This window comes from Manacus vitellinus, unplaced genomic scaffold, assembly GCF_001715985.3.
Source record: "Manacus vitellinus isolate BGI_N305 unplaced genomic scaffold, ASM171598v3 scaffold_4_pilon, whole genome shotgun sequence".
Lineage (NCBI taxonomy): Eukaryota > Metazoa > Chordata > Aves > Passeriformes > Pipridae > Manacus > Manacus vitellinus.
This window is the reverse complement of record NW_021940604.1, coordinates 6,175,514-6,202,429: the sequence shown is the minus strand read 5'-3', so window position 1 is coordinate 6,202,429 and position 26,916 is coordinate 6,175,514. Positions and strand designations below refer to the sequence as shown.

At 39.0% G+C, this 26,916-nt stretch overlaps 1 protein-coding gene across 9 annotated transcripts in view; it reads right to left on the bottom strand.

Moving 5' to 3' along the window:
* Nucleotides 1-26,916, bottom strand: part of ARID1B (AT-rich interaction domain 1B) — a 291,114-nt gene that overhangs the window by 128,741 nt on the left and 135,457 nt on the right. For 5 of the 9 annotated variants that reach the window (XM_029962861.1, XM_029962864.1, XM_029962866.1 and 2 more), the window contains exon 4: nucleotides 13,880-13,921. The exons of the other annotated variants lie outside the window; for them this stretch is intronic. In XM_029962861.1, the coding sequence (XP_029818721.1) occupies nucleotides 13,880-13,921 (42 nt within the window). The remainder of the gene's footprint in view (nucleotides 1-13,879; nucleotides 13,922-26,916) is intronic. 9 annotated transcript variants of the gene reach the window in all.

Sequence of the window (26,916 nt, the reverse complement as noted above, 5' to 3'; positions counted from 1 at the left end):
TTCAAATCTGATGGAGATACGATCACAGCACATTACCCATGCACAGCTTCTCTCCAATAATCCTAGAACACTACAAGCACAGTCCATGTCAATGAAGGCACACATTCCTTCCTAGGATGTATTCCTAGCTCGATCCCACTGAAATCAGTGGGGGCTGACCCATATTGCCCTGCTTGCTGGCCACGGAGTACCAACTTCATTCTCTGCACAGTCCTATCAAATATTATTTTCAGCCCAACTCTCACTTGCTGTGAGAAAAGGGTGTCTAAAATGAACCCTGATAGTCCACTAGCTACTTCCAGTAATGCTGACTCCCTGGTAAAGCCAGTGGAAGAATTGTGGACTAAGTAATTTACAAACCAAATAGTTCTGCACATCTCAACCAGCAACTGGACCTGTGCCACAACATGCATGTGTGTACACATATGCCTCATGAAAATGTGATCCACGCGATTCCGTATTCATATATTTTGACTTTAAAATTATGACTGCCATTTTGGTACAAAAATGAAATGCACAAAATGAAGGCCCAGAAGGAACTATAGCACCTGGGGCTGATCCTGGTTTTCTGCAGGGAGGAATACTGCAGTCACACTGAGCTCTTCTGCTCTCCTTCACAAACACTTTTGCCCTGAACAAAATAAACCTAAGAGAAGGGACACTAATTGCACCTGCTATTATACTTGCCCAGTGGCCTGAAAGGCCTGATCATGTGCTGTGGAAGAGCCTTTTCTGCCTGCAGTTTACAGGAGTTGAGAATTCTGCCTGCCTGGTACCCAGCTGCCAGCACCTCCCCAACAAGCCTATAAATACTCTTTGTGATCACAGGGGTCTAAGAGTCTGGAATCTGGAAAGGGTATTACGAATTACCCTGTAAAATCGAGAAGGTACGATATAGTTTAAGGTCTACAGCTACTGTCGGAAGGCACTGCAAGTACACTGCTTTGCTGTAAAACATCTGAAGAAATGACTACTAGATTATTTTACTTTTTTTTAAATAAAAATTTGGAACGAGATGGAATGGGAATAAAGAATGTATCTCAATAATTAAGAAAAAATATACTCTCTGTAAGAGAAACTGTGTACACCAGAATAATCCATTGGGTGATCATGTGCAACTCTGAGCTGCTCCCAACTGTGAAGGGGCCCCATCACCGTCTGGCTGACAGGAGGGAAGGAGAGCAGTCTGAGGTGAGCAGAAAATCCTGAGAAACTCTTTGCAGACATTACAGGAAGATTTAGTGCACAGGTATGGTAAAAAACAAATAATGAAAAAATTATGAGATCAGCAATTATCTCTGTTTTCAAGCCATGCAAAAATCCCACCAAAAAAGAGAAAAAAACCCCTATGTAGCTAAACATACACACATAAGAAGTAAAATTATACATATATATTTAAATACACAGCTTTGCGTATATGCATTTTATTTTTCCATGTGTGTGTATAAAAATACAGTTTTGAGTATTTTAATAGAAGTGAGCACAAATTGATTTAAATTAATCTCTGAACATAGTGGAGACCCAGTAATTAACTGTGTTATTTATTAATTATTATAACCATACCAACTGTCCTTTCTCTTCATCTTTCCAACAAAAACAATTCATCTCTAATCCACTACAGCTGCAGAAACTTTTATGAAATGTTAGCTAGAGTAATAAAATATCTCCACTTTTAGGTCTGCAGGATCCATTTCTGGCCTTCGATCATTCATGTCAGATTATAATCTCCACTGAAGAGTTTGATGTTATTTCAACAATCCAATACCTCACTGGCACATGCAAGCACACAAAAACCATTTTCTTAAAAAATCTTTTACACTGCAATATAGTCTGAATAGGAAATCAGCCACTGAACAAGCTAAATCTGCATGAAGGAGAATGACTGAAATTCAGAGCGGGATAGGGGTGGGAGCGTGGAATGTAGTGAGCAGTATCAGAAAAATGAACATATAAACGAAAAAGGAGGAGAGATCCTAGAAATGAACCTTAGATGAAAAGGTTTCTTTCAATATCTGCTGGCACTTTCTTTTTATCTGTACAACCAGTTCCCTCTGTTATTCTATTGCAGTCAATAGCTTGAGTGGGCATAAAATAGAGATTTTCTCATGGTTTAGATCAACACAGGATATAAACCACAACTGAAACACATTTCCATGTGCTAAACTCAACAATGATTATTGTAATCCAATTGCTTATACAGCGTACTTTGACAATTAAGGTGTTAGGTGTGGAGAATACAGAGCAAAAAGGAAGGCAGGAATACGTTGGTTCAGATTACTGCTCTCTGAATCTACTTTTGTTTTGCTAAAGTATTTTGTTAAATCCTTTTTTGTGCTTCACAGGAAGATACACATTTTGAAGATAGTCATAACAAGTTCTTTATTTTGTTTTTTGTTTAAAATGCCTATAATTTGCACACCCTGACACCTGCTGATTTCATGCCCTGCCTTTTCCCGTCAAAGGCCCTTCTCGGCTCTCCACATGAGGAAATCTCATTTATCAAAATTCTGTTAACGTAAGGGGAAGGGCTATGCTGAGCTGAGCCGTGGCCTTCATTAAACATGCAGAACATAAACTGCTGACACTAAGCACAGTCAACTTGCAGCATGGCAGAGGGGGGGTGGGGAAAGTAGGAGAAAAAGAGCAACGAGACAGAAGCAATGATGTGATGTTGAGATGGGAATAAAAGCCACAGTTTTGCAAAGCACCTAAGTCATAGTGGAGTCAGTGAGATTTAATCAGAGACCTGAAATTAAGCATGTGCTTAACTTTGCCAAACAGAAATAGATCACTAAATTATGAATGGAACAATCTATTTCTGTTCCCAGGAACACGGACACTTTGTTCCCCAGACCAGTCCCTCAAGGAATGAAAAAGGTGAGGGGGAAAAATGATAACAAAATTGAAGAAAACAATCCCTTCTTCAACTCAAAAAACTGGTCCAGATAAAGGACCCATACATTACCCTTAGCATAACAAGATTAAAAAGGCTGGTATCCATCATTTGGGTTCCAGAAGACAGAAAAGAGCAACTGCCATTACAGTCATTAATTTCAACAGGGTACCTCTGAATAGGAAGAAAAATTTGTAAATTTGGAAGAAGCAAGAATGAAAACAGAAATGGATTAAAAATTGACATTCTGGCTGAGGGGGAACAAAGTGGCTTTCTGAATTTTCCCTTCACTTACTGTTCTTGATATTTTTTCCCCTTTAGTTCTCACAGATAGCAGTGTAATGCTGCCTACAATACAAACTTGAACTTAATAGGCACGAAGCAGAAGGTGTGTAGCATTTTCCTCTGATCACAAGGAACAAGCACTTAGCTGTAAGAGATCCACAATGAGTCACTGCAGGGAGGAATCAAATGCATCACAGGTACATGCAAGTCTTGTTTATTATTATTGTACCGACTGAAAATGCATTGTAACATTCAGCCTTAAGAAAAAAAATCAATTTCAAACCTCCTAGTCCTATAAAAATATATAACATCCCAATAATATATACCTGAATTTACACAGTTCGAGGAGAGCTAAGGCAAATGTCGGGGGTGGGATGTCAACATTTCCTCTGTAAGCTTTTCTTGGTATTTATAAATAAGTTGAGATGATAATTCCAAGGTGAAACTGTCTCAATACTTAAATGAATGACTTACCATCAAGTTTCAAACAGCAGCTAAAAGTTATTTTAATATTCATTATCTGAAAAATAATATCATATTAACATTTTCTGATACTTTGACACCTCTTAAAACAGTTCTTCAAAGTTAATCTGGAAGTAAGTATCGTAAAATTAATGGCAAGATTCTGCGACCCCTTCCCATTCTGAATATCACCATATTCCAGAGAGAAAGAACTTAGCTCTGATCAATTAACTCTTAAACTCTTAACATAATACTAACTTTTCTTCCAACTTCCAGGGTTCTGTGTACATGTAGCTTTGACAGAAGAGAACAGAAAGGAGACATGCACTTGTGGCAATGGGGCATGCACACTGATCATTCCGCAGAAGTAATTTCTGTACTTTTTTTTTAAAAAAAAATGTTGTATACATTTAACCAAGATCAGTAGCTGCTTTCATAGTGAACAAGTTGTTTTTCTTAACATCACCTATAAAATGGAACAGGACAGCCCCATTCTTCTATCTTCTCTCCGGATTTGTAAACAATGCATTATTATCAGTGTTTTTAGTTTTTATTCTGGTCAACAAGGTGCTCCAGCCTGCCACATAAAGCTGCACACCACATGGCACCATTCAACAGTATATCTAGGTCAGCTTGCATTTTTAATGTGCTCCATTAGCTTTCTCTTGCTCACTGTATCAAATTTGAACTTCTCACTTTTCAAACCTCTGTATAACTAAGCCAAGCAATGCACAGGATCCTAAGAGTATGGTGACCATCTTCAACATTCGTTCCACCAAAGACTGCAGTTCTAATCCTATTTCCTTAATTTCATGCTGCTTCCAAGCCCAGCATCCCCCAATTTCTCCTTCAAGATCCTTTTCTACACCACTGCTGTAAAAAAACAAAAGGAGGTTACTTAAAAAAAACCCCAACCAATGCTTTACCTAACATAATTCCTTTCCTCAGTACTATTCGAGGCAGCTTAACAACTTTGACCTTGGCAGCATTCTGCACACACCACAGCTAAAAAACCCTGCAAGTTAATAAGCATATAAACAGCCATACCTACATTACTGTAAAGCTTTTGCAGCAATCTTACGTGCTATAATGGTATTTAGTTACTTAGATGTGACAAAAGCCAGTTCCACATGATTCACTTCATTGCTTTCTTTCATACACAGCACTTAACGCATTTCTGAAAATACATTTATGAATTTTTAAATTAGCATGTATTCTAACTGCTCTTCACACAAATGTTTTTAAGGTGTACATCCCTCCACTGGAGCACAGCCCTTGCACAAGTTGTAGAACCATGCTAGGTATAGATTTGTAAGGTAATCGGTACATCAGTTCTGACACAAGGAATAACACTGTGAGGAAGTTTTGCAGGAGGCTCGGGAAGATCTTGATAAGGGGGGGTCGGAATTGGATGATGGAATGAAAACAGACAATCACGTTAAATTGAACGCTACAAATAATGCTTACTTGGCTTCAGATTAAAATGATAATAAAAAGACTGTAAATCTGTCTGTTGTCTATTTCAGGTAGTAGCAAGGATTTAGTAGTAAAATCATAAAACACACAGAATGACTGTTACACTAGAAATTTGCCACAATTGTTTACATGTGTATAACATTAAACAATGTAAAGCATTACAACAGTATGAAAATCATGCCAAAGTCACCTGTAATCTTGATCCTCCTATAAGACCCTGTATAATTAACTGTTCACCAAGAAAATCAAAGGAATGACCTTGAAGAACAAGATTTCCCTGTGTCATTGTCATCTAACAAAATTATCAATATCCCAATTCACTAGAAAACTCTCTCACAAGAAGGAATTTTTAAAAAAGCAAACTAAAATAACTGAAGTTTCAAAGTTACAAAATCACATCTTCTGTAAAAGAAATGTACATTCAGTAAAAAGCCCAAGATTCTGCACTATTGTAATTGTTTTTTCCCTCTTGAAATCTGCAACATGTCAACAGCACTTTTCACAGCAAAGCACAGATATGAACGATGATACACACCTGACCTTGTCTCAGGAAAAAGAAAAGGATCGGAGGAAATGAAAGCCTAAATCACATCTGTCTACCCAACAACTTTCTCACGTTCCTCTTTGCATTTCCCTATTCTTCAAACCTAGCATTAGTTTTAACAAGCCGGTTCTGAAATCAGGGGAAGCAGCCACACAGCAGAATTCTGAATCTTTTTCTATATGTGTATTTCATGCTGTTAAAAAAGAATGCTACACAAGGAAAAAAAAAGGCAAACAAATTAACAGTAGCTTTGTAAAGAAATAAATATTTGTGGAGGCTTTGTTGTTGTTTTTTAAGATGCAATCTGAATCAGAGCAGGCTTCCTGTAGCAAGGTGGGGTTGGTTGCTGGAGGGCATAGTTCTGGTCCCACCAGTTGTGCAATCAGGTAGAATTTAAAGAAAAAGAAATCTGGTCTAACCTGCTCTCCTCATCAAGGAGGAACAGCAAACTATCTGCAAATATTCTGAACTGCCCTCTTCCCACCCCCAAAAAGACCACCTGCCTCAACATTTATTTAAAATGTGCAGGTATTTACAAGCAAACTTTGTGTTCCGATTGTTAGATGACTTCTTGGTAAATCTGATACTCCCTCAAAGTTCAAACCAGGAGTATAAATCAAAGAGGCCACACAGAACTCTAAAGGACCCGCCTGATCAGGCAAGCATCACCCTCGGTTACATGTCAACAGCAGGCAGCTGAGCGAGGGAGGACACTGAGCAGCACACCCAGCCAGACAGCTCAGGCACACCAGACTCAGGCTGCCTAAGTGCGCCCACCAGTTAAAAATTTAATGAGTAACAGAAGGAAGACTGAGAAAATAAATTCTTTTTTTTTTGGTAGTAACTTAAATCGCTGCAATGTAGTGACTGGTGTGAAATGCTGAGTTCAAACCCTTGAGGTGATGCATATTCTCACCATGAAAGCAGTAGCAAACTTTGCACTCTTCTGACATTTCCATGGAGTTTGTGAAGGGCAAACCATACTACAGACTACTTCTTCAGAAAAGAAGCAGGGGGAAGCATGAACTGCTGCTGCTTGCTGCTGCCACAAGAGCTGGTTGCAGCAGTTCATTTCAATATAGTGGCAACCTAAATTGGCACAGAAGAGCAGAATTTGACCAGAAAAGCAAAACTGCTTGACAAGCCTTTACTGTGAGGGTAATGAGGCACTGGAACAAGTTGTCCAGAGAGGATGTCCCATCTCTGAGTGTGGAGCGAACACTTGGAGTGTTCAAGGCTGGGCTGGATGGAGCTCTGAGCAACCTGGTCTACTGAAAGGTGTCCCTGCCCCATGAAAAGATGATCTTTAAGGTTCTTTCCAACCCAAATCATTCCATAACTCCAATTTAAAGACATCACTTGAGTAAATACTAAGTAGTTGCCTTGAATTGCGTACGCATCTGCTTCTGAAAACTCCACACTGAACCAACTCTTATTACATCATTTATCTAGCCTGTCTTGACTTTCTCACAACTGGGGGCTCTCAGCTAACACAGCTTTTTCTTTTTCCTGTTCTATGTATAATTTCGTCTTTTCTTCTTCATGCAAGATTGTTTTGAAATTGTCCAGACCCACCCACTGCACAAGGAGGCATCATAACCTGTAAGAAGTCTGCATTTTTTTTCCCATCCTCCCAGAGAACTTTAAAATCCTCTCCATATGGGAAGCAGGAGCAAGCTGTGAGGAGTGGGACACCACAAGCAGGTGCTGTTTGAAATCACCCTCCATACTCAAGGTGGTTAGATACACTCCTCTACAGCTGCAGCACTCAGGATGAAGCTGGACCACAGCTGGGACTGTACAATGGATTGAGATGAACTTATGGCCACAAATATCTTGGTGTGGACCTCTTAATTTCTATAAAACTAATTGGGAAAAAACCACCACAAATCACAGAGATATTTATTGAGACTAAACTTACCAGACATAAAGAACTAGTGATAACGTAGATAAAATTTCTAACACGCAACCACAATTTCTCCGTTTCGCCTGTTCTTGGATTGTCCCAAATCACATTGCAGTGATATGCACAGGTTCAGGCAGAAACACGTTCAGGTTATTGCTACTTAGTCATAACTACCTCAAAACACTTTGACACATCTATCAGGGGTCCCTAAGAATAGAAAAAGAGCACCTTGTTTCCTGCTATAATGTCATTCTCTACTCTTAGAAAGCACCCAGTACAGAGGGCACTCAGGAGACTTCAGCAACCCAAAAACACAGCTTTAACAATGACTCAAAGAAGGTTGGAAAAGGCTTTTAGTCATCTGAACACCTCATATGAAACAACTCCACAAAGAAGTGAACGGAACTGGGGAAACGTAATCCTAACTCTGCTATGAGTAGCAAAACAGAATTTACTGGAGGCTAATATGAATATCTATTTTTTTTCCTAAGCTGAAACAAATCCAAAAACTTATTTACAACCTCCAGATTCCTACGTTAGCCAACAGTGCAAAGACAGATGTAAACGGGGACTACTTTCTCTCTATTTTCCCATATACTAAGCACACACATAGACCCTCCTGGTGTCAACATATCAAGATAGAGATAATTCAGACACTTGAAAACATCCTCTTCTGAAAAGGATTAATTGGTTTTAAAACAATTTAATTTAGCTTTGAAGGTGCAACTTTTATTAGTAACCACCAGATGGCAGGAGCAGAGGCTGCTTAGGGTCTTCAACAAAAGAAAATGGTTTTAAGCAAGGCAAATGTTAAAAGAGAACAATTTTTAATCTCTACTTTTTTCTTCTCCTTCAATGGCTTCCTTTTCTTCTTCTTCCCACGAAGTAAGCACTATTTTATTGCAATCAAACTAACACAAATTCTAAAAGAAATAAGAAGGAAAAAAAATATCTCTTGAGAACATGCTTTCTCAATTTTATCACATGGCATCTCCATCTCATAGCTCAAGGGTTCTGTGTTGCAGATACCGCTAGAACAACAGTTTCCTCCTAGGTTTGCATAGCCCTAACTCAGTCAGCCACCAAATGTATTCTCTTTGATGTCCTATGCTTGGAACCAGGAAGCTGACACATAGTTACACTGTGCAGCTCAATTTCCTCTCGGGATTTGAACTTCTACTATCTGGGATCATGAAAATAAGCGGACTATAGAAGATGCACCACGATGTGTTGATTGTTGCAATAATGAAGCATTTGCAAGGTGGAGGAAAGCAACACCCCTCCACCAAAAGCACATACTCCCTCCTCTGAAAAAAAACCCCACAAAAAACCCGAAACCACCTTAATAAACTCAAGTAAATGCATGTTTGAGAGGGAAAAAACCCCAGATATTTTAGTTCTGAGCACATTTGATTCTTAAAACCCTGTATTGTGTATTGGAGAAAGAGCATTTCAAAATGCAATCCAGCAGCTCATACTTAAAAAGACTTAGGAATAGACTCTCTAAACATCTTCCGGAGTTACTAAATTATGGAGACAAGTTCACCACTTTATGCTGTGTCATAAAACAAAAATATGTCTACTTCCACGAACAATGCTGGAAGCTCCACCATACAGACACATCCACATCAGAAATGCCACCCTTGCTGCATTTCTTAAATAGAGCTGTCTCTCCATTATGCTGATTTCTCGATCAAAGAGAAAGCTTTACTCCCGTATTTGTCTTCCGCAAAGGAAATGTAAAATCATTCCTATAGCGAACACATCCATCGGGAATGAGATTCTCTTTCCTCAACCCTAGCAGCACACAGTCCCGGAAAAGAACAGGTGAAGCTTGCTCCTACTTCAAAACAGCATGAGATGCAGTTCTGTGGTTAATTCTCCCTCTGTACATTAGCAAACACGCCACTTGCAAAATATGAAAGGCTTTCTTCCCTGCCCCGTTTTTAAATGACACCTGCAAATCACTAATCCAGTTGCCATTTATTTCCATATGTCAAATTACAATCTTAACTTGTGCAAAGCAACATAATAGTAATGATTAAGCCAATTACATCACAACACAGCTTAAAACGACACACAATGGAAGGATTAAAGCTCACTACCAAATAAGAGAGTCCTGTTCTTGGTGGAGCTCCCCCACTGTGGGAACATAAGTGTCTCTTTTCCTGTTGCACAAAGTTGTGAGCCTTCTGACATGTAGCTGCTGGACTGCCATTAACAAACTTATTTATATTAATGCAGCACTAAGCTGGGATCACTGCACCTCAGCATTAGCTGCGGTAGGCGGGCTCTGTGGCCGTCACTGCAAACACAGTTTATGGCACTCTGCAGGTCCAGACAGGTCGGGACACGTGGACAAGATGATCTCACCTGGCTCAACTGAATGAAGCCTCCTCTACTCTACGCTATTTGGGTCAGGTAGATGCTGACAGTAAAAGCCTTAGGGAAAGGAGGGAAAGGAGGGAAAGGAGAGTAAATCAAGCACAAATATTTAAAAAGTCAGGCATCTCACTCTCTAGATAGGGTCAGACACCATTTGCAGCTTGTCTTGAGTACGTGCTACTGTGTTCGACACTGTAATTTCAACTGATGCCGATATGTGGCTCCTATAACAATAAAATGTGGATTAAATCTTTATCACATAAACAACCTTTCAGACCAAGATTTTCAATTCTACCTCAGGGATTAAAAGGTTCTAATGGAAATTGAGCATCTGAATGTCTTAGGAGGATTTAAAAAACTCACACACTGTTATTTTTATTTGTTCATTGCCATGGTCTTTAAATTGGCCCTGTGCACCTTATTTCTTTTTCTTTTTTTTTTTCCATGTTTTTGTATTCCTCCTAATTTTCTCTGCCATCTGCTAATACTGACTGGTCCTATCTGATAAAATATATCTTCACACTCAGCTAAAATAAACACAAAATACGTTGGTACTGTTAGTATTTTACATGTCATCATTAGGCTTTAATAAGATTAATGGGACTCAAGGAGTTTACAAGTTTGAAATACATTCCTGTGTTGACTGCACACTCAGGCAGATACCACTCCATCTATTCACTCTTACTTCATGTTAATGTCTCACCAACTACAGTTCAGAAGAAACTTTTTTTTTTAATATATATATATATGTATAAAAAAAATATTATTATAATTTTATCCTCAGCAGAATTTGTATGAACCAGGCATAACTGTTAAGTCTGTCCCAAATCACCTATCAGCTGTTCACGATTTGCTCCATGGTCATCTCCCCTAAATCTCTCCATATGCAACCGTGCATACATAACCCTTCTATATATTGGAACAGAAGGATCAGTCAAAAGCTGGAAGGTTTTTTTGCTTTAAGAAACAAACATGCATTCAAACACACACACAAATGCATGTGTAAATTAAACTGAACACCACATGTACCATCATCGACAAAGCTGTTACAGCACGCTAACAGCTTCCTCCTTCTGGAAAATTAGTTGCAAAGAAAGCTGAATGGGTTTGCTTGCTTCAAGCAAAGGAAAGGTTTGCACAGCAATACAGTCAAATCTATACATCTTTATACTTATCAAAAAACAACTTTTATTTAAACTGATTGAAAACGTGCTTAGATTTTCACGGCCTTTTAAAGAGTACCGGTCTCACACATGTACAAAATGGAAATTAAAAAAGTTCACATTAAAATGTCATTTTTATTCCAACAAATGCCTTATATTCTACATTTGTTTGGGGAAGACTGTTTTCTTACGGAAAAGATGAGATGGAGGAAACATTTTTAAGGACTACTATTAATGGTTTGCAATTTGCACCTGTTCCATGGAGTAAAGATAGGATTTGGTACTTCAAGATGCCTATTCCCTGGATATTTTGGCAGTGCAACACAATTGCTTTTAGTTTTATTTTCTAAAATAAGAATTGTTTTGTCCAAATCAATATGCATAACTTACATCAAAAGCATCTTGTAGCTGATTTCTACACACACTTTTGATGATGATCATCACAACTGAAGACTCAACATTTAAGGGGCAGACTACATCAGTCAGATCTTCACTTCTTCGATGATTACTACAGTGAAGCTGAACAATGTACTGACATCTCATTCAGAATCTTTTCCTGGGAAACAGTCCCATTTCCTGCAAGTATGCGTACCTACCATGAGACTGAAATCATGGAGAATTTAAGAATAACAAATAACATTGCAAGTTCTTTTGCCACTCTAGAAATAACCTTTTTAAAAAAACCAGCATTCTTCTGTGTATCTACAGGCAACAGAGCCTGTCATCAAGCCTAAAAGTGGCAAGTGTCTAAGGATAGGTGGAAAAGATGTAGTCAAAGGAAGAGTCATCCCCTGCAGCAAATTATGCTTCTGATCATGGATACAGAGGGGTCCTACAATGTTTCAAACTGAGGCATATGCTACACCAAAAAAATCCAAAAAAGATAGCTCCTCTCAACAGTCTGCAATAGCCCTGGAGGAAAATTCAGGCTAAAAGCAGGTACCAAGGAAAACATCGCATCGTGCAAACTTTTAACCTTACACTCTTCTCAACTATGTTATCTGGTATTCAGCTAAGGTTCTAATTTATAAAATGAACTATTTTTCATTTAAAAAATTGTCCTTATACATATTCTCTGCAGGCATACCAACTCATCTGTTAATGTAACAGAGACACTAATATTTATTTGTCAGTGAGACAGACAGTGAGGGAAGCATTTCTTAGGGGAGAGGAGGGGAGAAAATACTTTCACAGCATGTCTAAATAGACAGCACAAATGAATTCTCAGATTAACAAATTTAGGATGATACATTTACCTTCTCTTGACTGATAAAAAGTACATGACATTCCTAGGCATACACAGTTCACTATAATAGAAAGCTACTATTTTAAGAGACTTAAAAAGACCCTGTTGGTTCCAAAGATGAATCTTAGAAAAAAGTTGCTTAGGACTCTGGAGGATGATGTTATGAGTTGGCAACAGCACCGATTCTGTTTTCTAAAACTAAAGCTTAGCAACAGAAAATTCTTAAAACTTTTGGTAATAAAAAGGAGTTTCAAAGGATGTCCATCAAGATGACTATAAGACATAAAACCACCTTGTAAGTCTAGCCATGAAAAAGAATTAGAAGCCTCCTCCACAGTGTTTTAGTTTTAAGGGTGATTGGCTACAATAATCATTAGTAATATTTCTGTTTACTCACATAGTCTGAAGGATTATGGAGATGAGTTCACAAGAGCTGACCCTCCAGGTTTATTAAATATTCAATGAATATTTTGTATGCATGCTGGGTATTAAATAAAAATCAGAAAATACTGCACACTACCATATGTTATATACTTCAAATAATACTGGAGCAGCTCTGTTTTTTAAGAATTTATTTAAATCACTTTATCACATATCAACATTGAAATGTACAATACCGATACAATGTAAATTCTGGTATCACGAATACTCAGGTGCTTTTAAAGTGCTTTTGTTTTCCTGCTGGTTAATTTTGTTTATTGTATTCCAAATAAACCTGGAGAACTTATTTATTATTTTCTTGCCTTTTTTTACCTTAATAGTAATAGCATTGCTTTCTTCTCACCTACAGTAGCATCACAGCATGTGGGCCTTTGAAGCAGGAAACTTCATTGTCATGATTTAGCTTACTGTTCCTACAATCTCCTTCTTCTCCTCCCCATCCGCTCTCTTCCTAGCTAACTAGATATAGCCTACACACAATCTGCCCTGCTTAAAATCATCTGCTCAATTAAAACAGTGGTCGTGACCATAATGCTCACTGGTCAAAGAAACCTGAGCTCTAACTAGGACACTACCCATCCATTTAGCAGAGTACGTCTGAAGCAGTCTCTCCAACAGGCACACTGCATGCCACACACCGATCTACAACTGAACGCAGGGTGATGCAGCTGTTCAATGTACTTTCTACTTGGGATGCACTGTGAAAAAGGACCTGAACAAAGTGGTTTACTCAGCAGACTGCAAAGCAGACAACAACTACAATTTTTCAGTTGCAAATCTATGGAACAAGAACAAATCCAGTATTTGGGCAAGTCCAATCTTAATAATTACTGCTAAGCTGATGTTCCATATTTCCACATGGGTTTCTGCAAGTAAAACTTGCTCACAGGTCTTAAACAGGATTAAGACAGCCTGTGTGCCATTCTCAGATTACCACACATAAGGGAGTTTCTGAATTGATGGATGCAAGTCACAGGACCCTCAATTCTCAGGTTGAAAACTGTCATTTTCTGTGGCATCCCATCCAACAATCCATATTGTTGGGACCTACATAACAAAACTGCACCAAACTACACACCTTGTGTCCAAATGTAGCATCCTCGGAGGCCAAGACTTCAACCTGAAATTATAAGGAGAAAGATAATTTCAAATTTAGCCACCACCAAGAATCTCTTTCTCCTGAGCACAGCACCACAGATCAGGTAAAGAAGAAATCCGTAAATGAAGATGCCAGTCTAGGTTAACCCTAGGAAACCTACATAGGATATGATGTGCTAAACTAACAGCTGACAACAGAAATCCCCAAGTGAGGAAACTCAGAAAGCATCCCTCGTGACATTAACAAGGTTCTCCACATAAATTTATGACATAAAGATTATCAGTCAGTGTCCCAGAATTTGCTGTATTACAGCTGAACATTTTTCTCCATATGAAGTTTTGACTACACCAAAAAGCTGCCTGAGCACAACCAGAATGATCTGTCATAGTAAGTCCTTGTAAAAAAAGGCTGGAAACACCTGAACTCTTCCCCTCCTGTTATCTTCTAACCAGGCTGGGTACTCCTGCACCAGCACCAAGTTGAACAGCACTAACAGCAAACTCTGCAGCTGACGTCTCGCTTGCAAGCTCCTGTCCTGTCTTGAGCATAGAGAATTCTTTGAAAACTGTAGAGCTCAGGGAACACAAACTGCCCAGGCAAAGAACAACACTAGCTGCCTGAGAGATTCAGTGAATATCTGAAAGCCTGAGAAAAGCAAGCTCCCAGGTCATTGAGAGGTGTTCCAGATGAAACTCCTTGCTGGTTGCCACACACAGCACAGCTCTAAGAGTTGATATGTGCTAATCTGCGACAACAGGAATAGAAGCAGAAAAGCAGGCACACTGATTTTTCATTAGACTCCCTAAAACTACTTCACACTTCAGCACCTTTCACCTGAGAATCTCGGTGCTTTTATGAATTCTAATTAATTAAGCTTCCCAATACACCAGTGAAGTCAGAAATGTCATCATCCCAATATACAGAGAGAAGAGTGAGGCAGAAGAGGTTAAATAATTTCTTAGTAGTCATGTGCCAAGCCAGGGACACACACATGAAAAGAATCCTGGATCTCTACTCCCAGGCTCAGAGTTTAACAACTAGGAAATTCTCTATTTCTCTGATTTACATCCTATTTAAAATGCCTACTGTTGCATTATAATTTATACAACTAGTATAACTATAACTAATGTATCTAATCTCCAGTTTAACTTAAGAAGAGTGAAGGATTTAAAGCAAATCAAGAGGGAAAAAATGAATGTGAAGTTTCAGCCTGAAGCATGTTATAATGCCAGAGTTATAAACCCCTGAACAAGAGGGTTTATAATGGAAAGGCTGATAAACTAACAATGATGGCAGCACTTAAATATATTTATGTCATGATCTAGCAACATATGGTATTCTTTCATCTTTAAGTTAAAAAAGGGAGGCAAAAAAAGAAAAGGGGGAGGGAGATAAAGCATTTATAGGAACTAGGAATAAATTAAGAAAATGAACCTGAAGTTACCCAATTGTGACCTGTCCAGCTAATTAGGAATGGCAGTAAGAGGCTACAAAATAGCATCTCATTCAATAGGAGGTACAAAAAAAAATCCAAGTAAATAAAATCAATCTAAAATGATATGATATGTATTAGCTCCTTATATTAAGCCACTAATCCTTTAGGCACTTTATAAATATTAAACAATCAGTCCTGGTGAGACTGATAAATATCCATAATATATTTTACAGATGAAGAAACAGACAGAGGGTTAAGTGACTTGCCCAGGGCCAAAAAGAATAATCAGCCATTGGATCGGAAATAACGGTATGACTGCTTGTCACAATACAGTGCCCTACTCAAATGCTCAGGTGGCTTCTGTAAAAAGTCATTCACTATTAGAAGCATCTCTGTTAGGGTTAATGTGGTTACCCATCTAAAGTGTGAATGCTCATTTTCATTCGGCTTACTGTTTTGGTATGACATACAGCTACTACCACTAGATAGACCCCAAAACTTGAACAACCTTGTTCAAACACATTCAGTTTTCTCTATCCAGTATTATGCCAGTCACATGCTTCCAGGTTCATTAATCATAGAAACACAAAGAATCATAAAGCTTGGAAAAGATGTTCAAGACAATTGAGTCCAACCTTTGACCAATCACCACCATGTCCACTAGACCAGAAGCACCACATCCAGTTATTTCTTGAACACCTCCAGGAACAGTGATTCCACCACCTTCCTGGTCCATTCCAATGCCTGACCACCTTTTCAGTGAAGAAATTCCTCCTGACATCCAACCTGAACTTTCCCTGGCACAGCCTGAGGCTATGCCCTTCTGTCCTATTGTTAGTTGCCTAGGAGAAGAAGCCAACCCCCACTTTGCTGCAACCTCAGTTGTTCTACCTTTCAGGTAGTTGCAGAGAGTGAATGCTAATAACTGTGCTACATTTCTATTCTGGAGATTCTTTAGGAAAAAAATGGAGCCTTGTTTGTGTCAATGGGTCCTTCTCTGACTCCCTCCTTGAATTCACCAGAGTTGCTGATGCCTTGCCAGTCTCAGTACACTCTACCACCCTGACCGTGCTGTCCTTTCTTCCTTCCTCTCCTTCCCAAGGGCCTCAGCTGGGCTGATGGCCCCACTGAACCTGTCCAGGGCTGCCTGTCCTCTGCCCTGTGCTCCTTCAACACTACCAGCTGCAGGAGTACAATATGGACGGGATGGCACAGAACCCCTGCATGACCCAGCACAGATCAGGCAGAGTGTCTTTCCTCTGCGCTCCGTCTCATCTGCAGAGAGGCCACCTCACCATGGCAGACCTTCACTGTAGAGCACAGCTGTATTGTCAGCAACTGGCCTGTGCTAATGAAGCTCCTGCTTGCTTGTGGCCAAGAGAATGCTTATGATTGCCATAGTCCCAAAATACATGAATTAACACGGCACAATGACCAGCACACATATGAAATTCAATCCTCCTTCTTTTCACCAAGAAACTGAAAAGACGAACAAACTGTGACATCAAAGAGTAAAGCAGAAGTTCAAGCTGGTGTAACATACTCTTAGTCTCTTTCACATATAGAAATATTTTCTTTTATGTTTAGAAATATAAGGCTCAGAGAGACAGTAAACTGGTTTGGAGTGAAGCTAGTATAGATAACAATTCTAATTAAAAATGTTATTGAGCAAGTCTGATAACGCCACTTCTGCTTTTCCAAGAATGATCATACCACTTCTTTGATACATAATTGTTCTCACCCTGCACATGATGCAATGAAACATCCTCTATATTCCTCGTTACCACTGTGTTTAGCAGCATACTACTGTGTTAGTCCATTCATTTCGATTTTCACTTCTTTGTATAAAAGGCAGTTGAGTACGAGACAAGTAACTGCTGACACCGTAAGACACACAACACAAAGTACTGAAAAAAGATGTGGGACAACATGAGGTTTTCCTCATGCTGAGTTTCAAAAAAAACAAAAAAAGTCAAAATGCATTACAACCTGGGCTGAGCTGACCCCCCTCTAGTGGGAATGCGTGTGTACTTCAAACACATCACCCCAGTAGAAGAGAATATTTCCTTAAGAATTAGGCAAGCATCATCCTTCTCCTAATCATCTTCAGACTATATCACTTCCACTCCAATAAATAAAAAAAAGAACAAGACACTCTTTATTACTTTAAGATATTCTGATATTAATTAAAAAGATCTCATTATATACTTACTCGTGGCAGTTAAACATTTCCTATTTTAGCTGGCTTTTCTGACCATACACACGTAAATATCTTGGGAAGGTGGGGTGATTTTTCTTTACAGTGAAAAATTCACCACATCACTAAAAAAAGCAGACTTGATTCTTATATGAAGCACTGTTGATTTCATCTACATATTCATATCTGTATCAGATACTGTAGCTTTCCCCTAGGCACTGCTCTAAATTTTTGCTCCAGTCCACCTTCCTTTCCTCACAGTACAGTTGAATGGGTCTGTTTGCCCCGTATTTTATTTCTATGTAAAAGTAACTTTTAGTCATTGCTCTTAGTTGTTTTTTTTTTTTCCAGTTTATCTAAAGAACCAAACACCTTTTTTGCTTCTAACAAACCAACTCAAACCACGCTAGCAGTATCCTGCAATTCTGGGCTAGAAGGCTACTGTAAGTGGTAAGGGGTAAATGATGAGGTAGTGTTCTAGGGAGTGTGTGTATTAACCATACACTGCTGATCTATTACACGTGACGAAATTAGTGGTTTAAGCAGGAGTATCCCACAGCTGGAGCATGCCTGTCCTGCCTGGGAAATTCACTCCTCCTAGAGCCCGCTCCCATCGCTGCCCCTGGTCCAATTGCAACCTTCTGGGGCTGGCCAGAGCGGGGTCCAGAGGCCCTGTAGGTCCTCCCCAATGCATGACAACATGAACTTCCCACCTCCTTGCGCAACCTATGTGATCTGCAAAATGGTCAGCTGTGGCCGAGACCACTATTACTTATATAGTATTCTATGATTTAACAGTTGAACAGAATAGCGTTTAATAGTTTATTTTACAAGAAGAAATAATTCAAAAGCATCATGTCAGCCTGGAGGACCCCTGATGAGTACGTGTAGAGTACAAGTTGGGGAGTAGCCCTGAGTCTCTTTTTGTCAGAAGTAATGAGACTTTGCCGGTATTTTTATTTTGCTTTTCAATAAAGGATTCATACAGATCCAGTTTGACAAAGAATACTGCATCGTAACCAAGACACTTACAGTAAATTATACACAGTCATTTTTACCTCCCTGTCAGAAAGAAAAGGAGTTGAAACATAGACAAAACCCTTGAGGGGCAATGCTGAACAATACCTTTTTGGAACACAGTTGTACAACCTAGTGATCAGATGACACAAGGAATTACTATAATTTGGTCTTCTTGAAAGCCATACTCAGCATTGGTTTGGTCCTCAGCTCAGTCCAGCTCTCTCTCGGCTCATCAAGACTTTGTTTGAGATAGGATTAGCTGAAACTAAGCAAGAGTCACAGGAAGTGGAATACCATTAAGAGGAGAAATTACAGCTACACCTAATGCCCAGACTGTTATCCAAACAACAGAATATGAGGAACAAGTACAGAAGGACAAAATAACTAATTCACAAAAGACAGAGGTCACAGAAGCCCTCTCCATCTTATTTGGGGGAATCTGAAAATAAGCACTAATAATGATTTCTGATGCACGCCAATTTCCATATAATATCCTGTTAACACTAATGCTGAAAAGGATCATCAATCTACACTTAACTACCCAGGCAAAAACTTCCAACAGAGCACACACTTAATGCTGCTCTGAGACTTGGGTCAGAGCTCCTCAGAGTTCACCTAATGGAGTTGCTATTTGCAGCTGGCAGGTGAGGGGGTTATAGCTACTCTGGCAAGGGATGCAGTAGACTGGAGCAGCTCTGATCAAGACAAAATATTCTGCATGGGCACGTACAGTTTCCATGGTTCACACATGAGAATTTGCCCAGCTGGCTGCAAATTTTATAGGCTTTCTATTGTCATTTGTCTGACATTATTATTCTAGGAAAATTATAGCACAGGGCTTCTCTGATACCTAGAGGGTTTTTGCCAACTGCCTGCTTACTAAAAAGGCATGCCTCTGGCACTTATAAAATATGCTCAAAACAAAACAAATGTGTATGTTAATACTTGCTTTTTACAATACTTTTGTTTCCCCTGTTTGGTAATGATCAATCAGTTTAGAAAGGACTCTCTTCCCCATGGTAACAAAATCTAAAAAGAATGAGGAAAGACAGGTGCATCCTCTTGAATTACTACTGTCAAATCACCTTCTTGCTCTTGGGGTGCACTTCTTGCTCAGTTGTGCCAAGTCAACCCCCATCACACTGTCCAGTTCACACTGTTTGGTCTTGCACCCAAGTCTGCCCTCTGACTTACAGAAGACTTTGTGGCAGGTGGGGGGAGGCTCTGTAGTCCCAACAACTCAGTGGGTCTCATTAGTCCAGATGCAGAACAATGTAAATGTAACTCCAATTACAATTTTCACACAACAATCTTGCTGAGCTGCCTATAAGAAATAGCCTGGATAGCACGAAACACGGAGGATGTTGTAGCGCTTGGTGCAGATATACCCTCATAATTCTTTTCTAGCGTAGAGTCTCAGCTTTTAGGGTTTTCCCATCAGCCCCAGCCACCCACGCACCACCACTTCTGAACTCGTCTTTTAAACAAAGGTGATAGGAAGTTAATCTGGTTTTCATTTTTCAAAGTCCTTAGTTTATATCAAAGATAAATATGACTATATGCATTAATATCTCTATGAAACCCAGTTTAACTAGCTTTACTATCTCCTTCCTTTGCCCTCCTTTTCAAGTAATTTAGGATTCAGCAATTGTAGTAGATAGTTGTCTTTCTCACTGGAGCAGGGACAAACCTACATGATCAACACTGGTTTCTGGCAATTCTTCAAGGACTTACTGAGGGAGTACACAGCTTTAAATGCACATTGAACTGTGGGAATAAACTTTGGTAACTGCAACAGCCCTTCCTTCCCTTTTTTCTCTGCTTCTTTTTTTTTTCCTTCTCCTTTTTTATCTGCCACCATGTGGCAGCCAACCCACTACACACCTGTACTTCAGGCTACATTTCAGGTCTACAGCAAGCAAGGATTGGGCATGTTCCCTGGGCAATCCTTGAATAAATACATCAAAGACACACCTTTGTTATGACCCTGAACCTATGCCTGAAATAAAGGCATGACAGTCACACAGTATAAATCTCATGAATTAAGGATAGGTCAGCTGAGATCTCCTCACTTTCTACACAAAGGCTGTTGAGACTACTTACTCAGGGCCTTTCGGTTAAGGAAATGCCATCTCCTCACAGTCTGACCTGTGTAAAAACTAGAAACCACGTGACCCAGTTCAGGGTAATTATTCATTAAATCTGGCATCCACTTTCTCTCAGGTTTTCCCTTTCATTTATTTGCTTCTTCTTCATGGTATTAGTCATTTATCTCTTAGCTCACCGGATCTAGCAACAATAAAGATCAACATTTTTATTTTTGAATCCACAACTTCTAGTTTGAAATATACAAATTAAGTAATAAGATGATCCCTCTTTAAATGACAGAATAACTTTGCGTTAAAAAGGTTTGAAAAGATGTTTCAAGAAACTGTGCTGCAGCTCAAATTGCTTATTAATTCTCCTCATTCTCCTTATTAGCATGTACAGACAACAAACACAGTGGCTCAAGGACGCAGCTCGCTGAAGCAGCTCTGTTCTTGGTCAGCCAGTGTTCGAGATAAAACACAATGATGCATCACGTTCTTAAAAGCTGATTAGCAGAACAGATCTGTCCTGCTCGTATTTTTAAACCTTTTCTTAAATGTTAATGTTTTTGGGGAAGCTGATTTACAACACTAAAAACAACGCCAACAAAAAAACACGTTCACATCTCCAACACTGTGCCCAACACACATTGCTGGATGTGCTATTGACTGACCTGCTGGTTTACTCTCCCTTTGCAAATATTTTGCAAAATCCTGGGAACAAGGCCAATCCCTGAGAAGGAAAAAAATTAGACTCTAGATATTAGCTAACTAAAAGCAATAACCATCAGCCTTGTGAGATGTAATACTTTAAACAGAATTACACATATCAGAAGCAACTTGGTAGAAAAAAAGTGGTGTGCTATGGGCGGATTGGGGCAGTTTCTGTACAGTCAAAAAGACAGAAAAGTACAAAAATATTTTGGCTTGCATCAGGAATCAAACATTACAATTTCCAGACAAACTGACATTTGAGATTGTGTACAGCTCTGCTCAGCACAGGGAAACCTATGAGACCTATCTGAACAGCCTCCCATCCCTTACAACTCTGCCATAACTTATTGCTCCATAGGTACCATATCAATAGATTATCAGTAAATTCATGGCAGTAACATGCTCATCATTAGGATATGAAACAGGTAAGATATATATACACATGCACATGTTTTCTCTCTGTAAGCATATATTCAAATTCTTTTATATTTTTCTGTCATACTGTTTTTCATATATATATATGCAGAAAATGTGTAACATGCAATTAGTTCTTTCATGCCAGAACACTGCATGAAACAGAGTAACTGCACTGAAAATGCTTTTGATATTTATTTGTTTGACAATGTAGAGATCTAAATGACTGTTGTACATAGACCGAAACTCAGAGCAGTCACTATTTAATTTCCCTTAAGAAAGGAGTGGTAGATATCATAAAAACAAAATTCCAACCACATGTATTCTAATATGTGGGAAATCCGGAAAAACTGTCATTATACCACCCAATATAAGCACTAACAATTACTGCCACCGGTAAGCCTTTTATTTAGACATTGTGACTGCACCTTTTCTAATCCATTCGTATTTCTTACTCTGTTGTTCCAACACGGCGATTTCCTTTTAATTCTCCACTTCCAAAACGGAGAAACGTAAGACCTTGCCTACCAAAATCCACTGCAAAGCACCACTGCAGCAGTCGCCTTTGTGCGCTACCATACTGTAAAGCTGTAGAGGGGCAGCTATGGAAAACCTCAAGAAAGGGTTAAAATATCGCTGCTCTCTACTAGCAAGGCTGGAGGTTCCCACTGCTGCAGCTCAGCAACTCATGGGCCCCTCTGAACACCCTCAACAGCCCTTTTCAAAGTCAGGTTGCTTAGCCTAAATGCAAGGTACCATCCACCAGCAACTAGGGGGTGGTACTGAACAGTTGCATTGTTATAACGTGTCTAGATACTCCAGAAAGTTCCAGAAAGGCATGTTTTAAAGCCACCCTCACCAGCGGGAAGGGTTTTTTGCTGTTTAAGGCTGTAGACGCAGAGTGCTCCCCCCCCCCCCCGCTTCCCTTCCCTACCTCTCTCTACATAATTACTGCACATACCACCTGTAAAATTGAAAACAAATACAGTCCTAGCTAAAACTGCATGTCTTAACAATCTTACCTAAAAGAAGTCAAACAATTTGCAGCAAAAATTGAAGATAAGTGACCAACGACAAAATCTTTATGGAAACAAAGCTTCAAGTTTCAACTCTACACCATTCTGTCAGCAGCTTTCTTATTTAATTGAGCCTATATACAACCAACATCAAAGATACAAAGCTATTTTGTGCTGAAAATATTGGAAGCATGTTAGGAAGAGGTGGCAAACAGAAAGGATCTGTCAAAGGTAACAGATGTATCAAGGGCACCAAGCACTGTGAAGAAGGCGTTAATTATCTATGCTGAAAACGAAAAGGTGTTTGAAAAACAGAAACTGTTTTCAAAAGATTCAACATTTTCCTATTGTGCTCAGGAGAAAAAGCCTCCTGCACCTTAGACAACATTATTTTGAGCATGTGGGTTAAAAGATTTTTTAGGCGAGGAGAAACACAAGGTAGGAAGCATTTCATTTCAGAAACATGGTTTTAACTTCAAAACCTTTACTGTGTCTTGCAACGCAATTCCAATCATAGATTGCATTCTTTATTCCCACTTTTCATGGAATGGGTAGCTTGCACAACCTAGCGGAACCTTTTTCCTCTTGCTTTATCTGAAAAAAGTGGTGCTTTTTGAAAATAAAACACCAAGTGACACTGAGACAAAATTTATCACCGTAAGACCCACCTGCCCTACATATATCTTACGTTCTTCTATACTTGTTTTCTAGATTGTGTATGGTACTACTTGCTCACAACGCGGTTCTGAACCAAAAGAAACCGATTCTTCATTATACCTATGCTTCCCCTCTCCACCTTCCCTTGTAGGACTGATGAATCGGGACTTTCTAAAGCATGATTTTGAGAAAAATGGTTAACACAAAAATGATCATTTTCATCTTTAACAGAAAAAAATAATCGGAACAGATCTGAAAAGAGATGAGCCACTATTAAAAGTAAGTAAAGCCTACACTTTTACACACACACACAGAAAGCTTAAGCTTAATTCTCTGAAGATAATTAAAACATACTAAATGCATGTGTGATATTGCATACTCAGCTAAATCAATATTGTTCCCATAGGACTGTGATATGATCAACAACTGAACCACGGTGCCCCACACAACTGTAAATTATGTGAGGAAATGACCTAGGCAATTGCCAGCAGGTACGTAACACGCTCTCAGAACTTGGCCTCTACTTTCCCAATTAGACTGGAACTCTTCCTGATGTCCCCTTCTCCCATATCAGTATCATGCCATATACAGTGGTGACAACATGTGGGCAACTCATCTGGGCATTGTCAGATCCAGGGCACAAGTTTAGAAGGGGTGGTTTGCACAACAAAGTTTCTGCGCACCTGACTAATCGCTGTGGAGTAGGAATCCCCTGAGTAACGTTCTGTATTTCATACTGTAACTTGGAAAGGTAAATCTGCTGAACAAGACTCAGCTGAACTAAATTATTTTTGCCAATGACCTGAACTTTTCTCTTGAATTATTTTAGGATGTGCCCTCATTGCCTCCACATGAGGTACAAAGACTGATAAACACTCTGACCGAATTAACTGCTTTAAAAATTATTCAGATATCACAGCTGGCCAGTTTTTGACTCTTCTGGTATCAGGATTTAAGAGCTGACTGGGAAGGAATAAATGCTCCAGTCACTGCCATAACTCCTCCACCCTCTTCCAGCTCACAACAGCAACACATTTCCTCAGAACTGAAGGAAACACTGGCTCTCAAACTAAGTAGACAAAAATGCAAGCATTCCTAGGAGTCACTTCAGTCCTAAGTAGGGCACATAATAACAAATGCCTAGATAAACTGACAAAGTGTTTGTGGGGTTTTTTACATTTTACTTGAGATCTCTAGCCATTGTAATAGAGAAAAGCAAACACAAGCCCTGAAAACATGTCCTCCAAAAACACTCGTTCCATGATTCACATACACAAAGCCCAAACCTGCACACAGGAATCGAACAATCAGGTTTCTCAAATGCTTGAACTACTTACACAAATCAGGACTTTTGCTAATCCAAGCAAGTGCACAATGTATGATTCTGCAGACCACTTCAGCATTTCACTTTTTTGCTATAGCCACAAACAAATAAAGTAAGTAATTTAAGTCCAAATTCTTCTCAAAGTTACTTCTAGCAAATAGTGGCTCACTTATAAAACCCTGATTAATTGCAGAATCTTGGCTTCAGAATTCAATTACATTTTAGAATATTAAAAATTCTAGAGTCCATAAACAATGATTATAAAATTGTTTATAGCATTTTTAGTATTTTATTTGAATACTGCAATATGAACTATAAATGTTCTTTCCCCTCCCCCATTTTTCTTGTCATTTGTTTGTTGCAGTGTCTTCATGCTAACAGAACGAGAACACTAAGGGAAAGAGGAGAAAGGATGTGGCAAGCTATTGACAGGCCACCTCCTCACAAACTCTGACTCTTCATTGTGCTTTATGCCTGTTCTGTGAGTTTTATTCTAGGTCTACAAGGGTACTTCCGGATAATTACAGGATATAAACTAGCATTTTTTTCCCAGCCTGTCTCAATTTCAAAGCAAGCCCCCTCTTCATTCTTTTACTCTTATTCAAAGTAAAGCAGCAAAACAAATCAATTGCTAACAGCCTTGTGCAATTTTCCAAACTTAGCATTTCTGTATGACGGTGTGCATATAAGGTAACACGCAAGGCAGCAGTACATCTTCAGGCACAAGAATCTTGTATAAATCTCAAGCATCAATGATTACTTTTATAAAGATTTCTGCTTTATGCACATATATATATATATGCATACATATGTATGTATATATACCTACACACACAAACACATACTTTATTTTTTTTTCAATTACCCCCGTAAAAATTTTCCTTGCAACTTTTCCTGAAGAAATAAATCCCAGCGCTCTGTTTGCCAAGTACAGTAGCTGCACCAATTATAACAGCAAGCTGGCAACCTCAGACTGCTTTTTATACTTATTTTAAGCTCATTTTACTCAGAATGCAAAGAAAGATTTGAACTACAATTTCAAAGGTGAAAGGCTAGAGTTTTAATTTCTGAACGGTGCAGTCCTGGCAGGGCTTTTCAACACTCCTATGTTTTGTGGAGGCCATTTTGTTTCTGTATTTATTTCTACTAAGATTCCCCTTCTCCCTTAAAATAAAGAGTATATTTACAAGGAAACCAGTCATGGACAGGTTTTGCTGCAGCTCGTTTGTTATGTCTCACTCTGAGTTTACAAACAGCTGTCCCGTGCATCTCCACTGGATACAATTTTAGTCTAGACAGGGGAAATCCAAGCTACTGCTGCCCAAACAACGTAAACACAGGAAGATTTTCAATCAATCATTTCATTAATAGAAACACGTCTAATAATATAAGGGGAGGGTGTTTTGGAAGAAAGCCCATTTCAGAGCCTGAAACAGCATAATTGTGTGGTATTGTTCTTGTGCTAGGCAGGGCTATGGAACGACACTCACAAACCAGATTTTGGTGCCGTGGTACATTTCAATAAAATAAGCCTTGTTTCTCCAACACAAGTGGCTTTCAAGACCACTGACAACTTTGAATTAAATGGTAAACAGACTAAATAAGACTTGCACAGCACTGGTATTCATCTCCACTTTGATACAATCAGGTCAGTGCCCACACAAATATATTTCTAGTGTGACCATTATTTCTAGTTTTCTTCAGGCTGTTTTACCTGGGAAATACCATTAAACACACCAGCTACTAACATACTAATGACCTTCTCCTGTTCTCATCTGTGCCAGCCTGTTGTCTGGCCCCAGTCATATAAATGTCTAGAAATAAACTGCTTTGAATGCAGTTAATAACATGTTAATATGTTTTTAGAGAAAAACACTGTGGTCTCCCTTCTTATATTTGGAGCATCCATACTCTAACTCCTCAAGAAATAAGATAAAAATGAAGAACGCTGCAAGGGGAGGAAGAGGAAGAAGAAGCTATTCTTTGGTCCACATTTTATTTTTTATTCCTGAGTAATATCTATCTCTTCATCAAGAGGCTCAATTTACTATCCTGATCTCAGATCAACTTTTACCAGTGGGTGTCAGTGTAACAGTGCAATGATATAATGGGGGGAGGACAGAGAGGAAACACATGAAAAAATAAAGATTAA